Below are 5000 nucleotides of genomic sequence, written 5' to 3' on the forward strand. Positions count from 1 at the left end.
CTGAAAACTTTTGTTTGGCACCCCCTGAACTCACTTCCAAACACATCAACTAGAGGCTTGGGGTACGAATTCTATTGTCTTTGACTTTGGACTCCGGGTAACAAAGGTCCATAGTATAATCAGAGACTTATATAGTGCTCACTATATGAAAATGTCTCACCTAATCCTCTCAGGTCAGGGGATTCATATCCTCAGGCTACTTGGAGATCCAAATAGACCAAATGTTCTACCCAATTCAAATCTCCAGGACTTAAAATTCACTATGTATTGTATTTGCATTATGATGTAGCAATCAATGATATGGAAATACAGTACCAGTGGAACAAGACATTTCATTCCCAGAGGGTTTGAATTGAGCATTGAGTTAGCCGATTTGGTGAATTCCCACGCCACTGAGAGGTCGTAGTTCTCTCCAGGGGTCCGATTGTCATCAGAGTTTGCATCATTGTTACGGTGGTAACCAGGCTATTCTAGGGGCGCACTCTACGAAGATAGTTAATCATGCGAGTCTATGAGGCAAAGGGCAACCTGTAAGGAGTACTTTATTCCCACAAATACACAAGTGTATTCTCCATTGACAAACAAAAACAACAACAAAAAGAGTGGCAAAGGTAACACGCTTAGTGACATGAGTTCTTGTGAAACTAATATATCACTTGTAGTAATTGGAAGACCATCAACCTTGTGTACTAACCCTAACCCCAGCCCCTCCCTCTCGGCAACACCTGGTCTTAAAGTCTTCAAAAACAATGCATCTTCAGTGAGGTAAAAAAACTGTCACTAACCTGGTACCAATACTTATCACCAGGGTTGTCTGCAATTTGAACAGAAATCCATTTCAAGTTCTCATCAAGGAACCTGCCCAGCTTCTTACAGAAGTCTACATCATCCTCACAATAACCAGCAAGTGTGTTTTGATAGTATTTGTACATTAACTCCCCAGTGAGGGATCCCTCTACTAATCCTGCTGCCAAGGCTTGGAGTTTGTCAGGAAAGGAAGCACTTGTGTGAATCTCTAGAAATGACCATCTGATGAAACATTAAACAAAAGCATTCAAGACTCTTTATTAATGTGCCTAAATGCAATGTAGGCTAAGTGGCCAGTGGTTTCCCATTCAGATTATTGAGGGCAGTTGCAGGACCCTCACCAAGGAGTACAAAGGTTTTTGCAGCATTCTTACATATGACAGCACGTTTCACTCATGTTGATTTGTGTAATTTTGCTTTTTCCAAATTTTCTACTACCCTCCCTGTGGTGGGTACAATGCTCGCAGGCTATCAAAGTCAAGTGACATTCCAACTGGGCACAGGTGCTGAATGCAATCTCTTTTGCCTGAAAGATTATCAAAGTGCCACGGCTGATACAGATTTGACGCAAGTCAAACGCTACTCACACAAGTTTATTAAAACTTACGCCAATGAATGGTACAAGATGTGGGATCAACAGAGATCCCTCCATGGAGCCATGGCAACGGAAATGTGTTGCAGTTCAACATTATGAAGGATTCTCTTGCCCTGCTGTTATCATATAACACATATATTGCACTGAAATTCACCACAATAATTAATGACTGGGATAGCCCCTCAAACCCCGTGTTAGTGTAACATCAGAGACTGACGACCTTCTAGAGGTATCCTAGGATGTCCTTGAAGGATTAGGTGGCCTCCCTAGCATCCTGACCGATGTCACAGTTCCGCCTGTAGTACATCCACCCCGTCGTGTACCGGTCACTCTTCGAAACCAGATCAAGGAGAAGCTTGATGATATGGCAGCCACTGATGTACTTGCACCGGTAACAGAACCAACCGAATGGATCTCCAATATGTTGCTCATTGTCAAGCCCAACAAGCTGCACATATATCTCGACCCGCGCGATTTGAACAAGGCCATTCGTCAAAAGCATTGCCAAGTGTTAACAGTGGAGGAAGTCGTGACGTGCTTTTTGCAAGCAAAGACGTTTACTGTCGTAGATGCCAAGGATGGTTTTTGGCAGAAACGTCTCGGGAAGTGAGGATGTGACCACCTTTGTGACCACCTTTGTTCAAGACCTGGAGGTGATCGCAGACAACTTCCTGATCGCCGGATTTGGCAGTACTGACCATGATGTAACCCAGATTCTTGAAAGAAATGAGGATGCTCTTCCTGAGAAATGCCATCTGTGGAACTTGAAGTTGAATTGTGCGAAAGTGAAACGGCACCAGAAAGTGTGAAATACATGGGTCACATCCTCACTTCCCAGGGGATAATGCCTGGTCCTAAGAAGATTCAGGGCATATTGCAGATGCCTGAACCTGAAGATGTTATTGCATTGAAGCGATTTCTGGGGATAGTGTCCTATCTTGCAAAGTTTATGCCCCACCTATCAAAGATGACAGAGCCCCTCAGAGCCTGGAGGACAGGAATGCGGAGTTCCAGTGGCTAGAACAGCACTCTCTTGCAATGAACACGATAAAGAAAATGCTGACAGAGGCACCTGTTCTTCGCTATATATACGCAAACTAGTCACTATGTGATGCAAGCCAGTCTGGCTTAGGGGTGGTACTGCTACCAGAAGGACAGCCTGTCTGCTATACCTCCCATGCCCTCACCGACACAGAGTCTCGATACGCACAGAGAAAGAAAGAGATGCTCGCCATCACTTGGGCGTGTAACAAGTTTGACCAATACCTCTATGGGCGTGACACAGTCACTGCCGAGACTAACCATGAGGCATTGAAGTCGGTATTCAAAAAGGAAATTCACAAGTCACCAAAGTGCCTCCAGTGAATGCGCCTGGCCCTACAAACGTATAGCCCTGAAGAGAAATACAAGAAGGGTCCACTTATGTACATTGCAGATGCCTTGAGTCATGCATATCAGAAGACCACTGATGGGGCCCTGACCGAGTTCTGTGAGATTCGTGCAATGGAGATATTGAATCACGAGCAAAATATTCGAGTTGAAGCTCTGAAGTGAGATGTATTCCGACAGTGAGCCACAGAAGATGCGAATATCCAGGAACTTGTTTGTGTGATTAAGCAAGGCTGGCCCGACAAAAAGAAAGTAGGGAGTTGATAGAGTCGCAGGTTCTAGTGTTTCGTGAAGAACAACTGGTAGTGTTCCTTTCACACGTTAGCCAGCTTCACAGCAGCCACATCGGCTTCGTAGTATGTATTCGCTATTCCTGTGAGATATTGCATTGGCCACGAATGAGTGCTGAAAAAAGAGAGTCTCGCGTTGTACAATCTGCCAAACATACCGTCCGGAGTTGGCCTGTGAAGAACTTCAACTACACGAGCTGCCTTCACGCCCTTGGCAGAAAATTGCAGCTGACCTGTTTGTCCTTGTACAGCAGACATTCCTGATAATAGTGGATTACTGGTTCAATTTCTTTGAAGTTGTTGAGATCAACAAGACGACAGCTCAAGTTGTTATTACTCAACTCAAGGTACAGTTTGCACACCATGGGATTCCAGAGGTACTGATTACGGATAATGTTCCCGAATTCGACAATCAGGAGCACCGACCGTCTAGTCCAAGATATCCGCAGTCAAATGTAAAAGTGGAAAATGCAGTAAAAACCTATCAAGGACTGCACGTGAAAGCGAAGGAAGACACGAAAGACCCACTATTAGCGATCCTTGATTGGTGCAACACCCCAAGTGAGGGATTCAGTGCGTCACCAGTTCGGAGGCTAATGGGTCGACGCACACGCATGTTGCTACGAACAGCCGAAAAACTCCTTCATCACACCAGTGACATTAAGACCACAGCGAGTAATATAGCAACCAGAAAAAGATTGCAGTGCACGCAACACAACAGAGGAATCAAGACCCTCGCCCCCATAAAAGCAGGTACGTGATGCTATACGTATGAAGATACCCAGAAAGCAGAAATGGAGCTTGGGCCGCTGCACAGGCTCTTTCGGACAGCGGTCATATGAAGTCGAACTAGATGGACGGCGCTTCGTAGAAACCGCCACCTGTTGCGATCCACTCTGGAGCCATCACCAGAACCTAGCAGTCACAGTGAAGAGTATCACCAGGCTGAGAATGAAAGTAAACCACCTGTTGTACCAGAGTTCCTACCCGACCAGAGCCAGAGCCAGATCCAGCCCACCCCTGAGTTTGAAGGGAATAATGAAGTGTGCCTGGGACAATCTTTCCCGGACAAGGCAGAGCCCATCCCAGCCTCCCAGCCGATTCGTTCCGAGAGAACTAGGCGTACCCCTACATGCTTGAAGATTATGACTTAAACGGAACATTTTAACGTTGACTAACACTGGACTTCAGCTTTTGTTTTTATTATTATTAGTTTTCTTTTTTCGTTGTAGTTGTTGTTCTTACTGATTTTGTAAAGGAAAGGGATACAATACAATACATACTTAATTGACCGGTCCCCACAGGGGCTTTTCAGGGCCAATGAAACACAACGAAACGACGGAACGAAACAACAACAACTGTTGATAATCCGAACTGGCCGGAGGAAAAAACCAGTTGGCTATTTCACAAGTGCAGCTGGGAAGTTGAACCAGGGACTACTAGGAACAAATTCAACGAGTGATTAGAACGGGTCTTGAACCCGGGATATCGGGATCTCAAGGCAAGCGCCCTAACCACTGGGCCACACTGAGATGTGACGTGACAAGCGTGACCATAGTTATGTGATCATAAGCCGATCGACATATTCACAAGTGTGAATGCAGGATTCTTAACACTAAAAACTGTGATTGGTGTTTCACCAAACCTGTGATTTATTGCCTTCATAACTCGACAGTTACAACCAGAGGGTTAACATGCTGAGTTTCTGGTTATTCAAAAGACCCTATCTTTAGTTTCCGTGACAATCAGTAAGCACTGATGAATGTCACTGTTTTTTCTGCCATACAACACTCAAAGTTATAAGAAAGAGTGTGTCGTATATAGCCCGTTATACGAAAGAGGGTGATTTAAACCTTCTATGGAAACAGCACCCACCTAACAAATCTTTGACTAGGGTAAGTATTCCAGGGTTTTTCAGA

At 44.9% G+C, this 5000-nt stretch overlaps 1 protein-coding gene across 1 annotated transcript in view; it reads right to left on the reverse strand.

The window, feature by feature from the left end:
• LOC137976275 (putative phospholipase B-like 2) overlaps positions 1-5000 on the reverse strand; it is a 30733-nt gene that overhangs the window by 20123 nt on the left and 5610 nt on the right. Inside the window, exon 2 of the mRNA XM_068823571.1 lies at positions 786-1029. Within this exon, the coding sequence (XP_068679672.1) occupies positions 786-1029 (244 nt within the window). The remainder of the gene's footprint in view (positions 1-785; positions 1030-5000) is intronic.

This window comes from Montipora foliosa, chromosome 11 (genome assembly GCF_036669935.1).
Source record: "Montipora foliosa isolate CH-2021 chromosome 11, ASM3666993v2, whole genome shotgun sequence".
Classification (NCBI taxonomy): Eukaryota; Metazoa; Cnidaria; class Anthozoa; order Scleractinia; family Acroporidae; genus Montipora; species Montipora foliosa.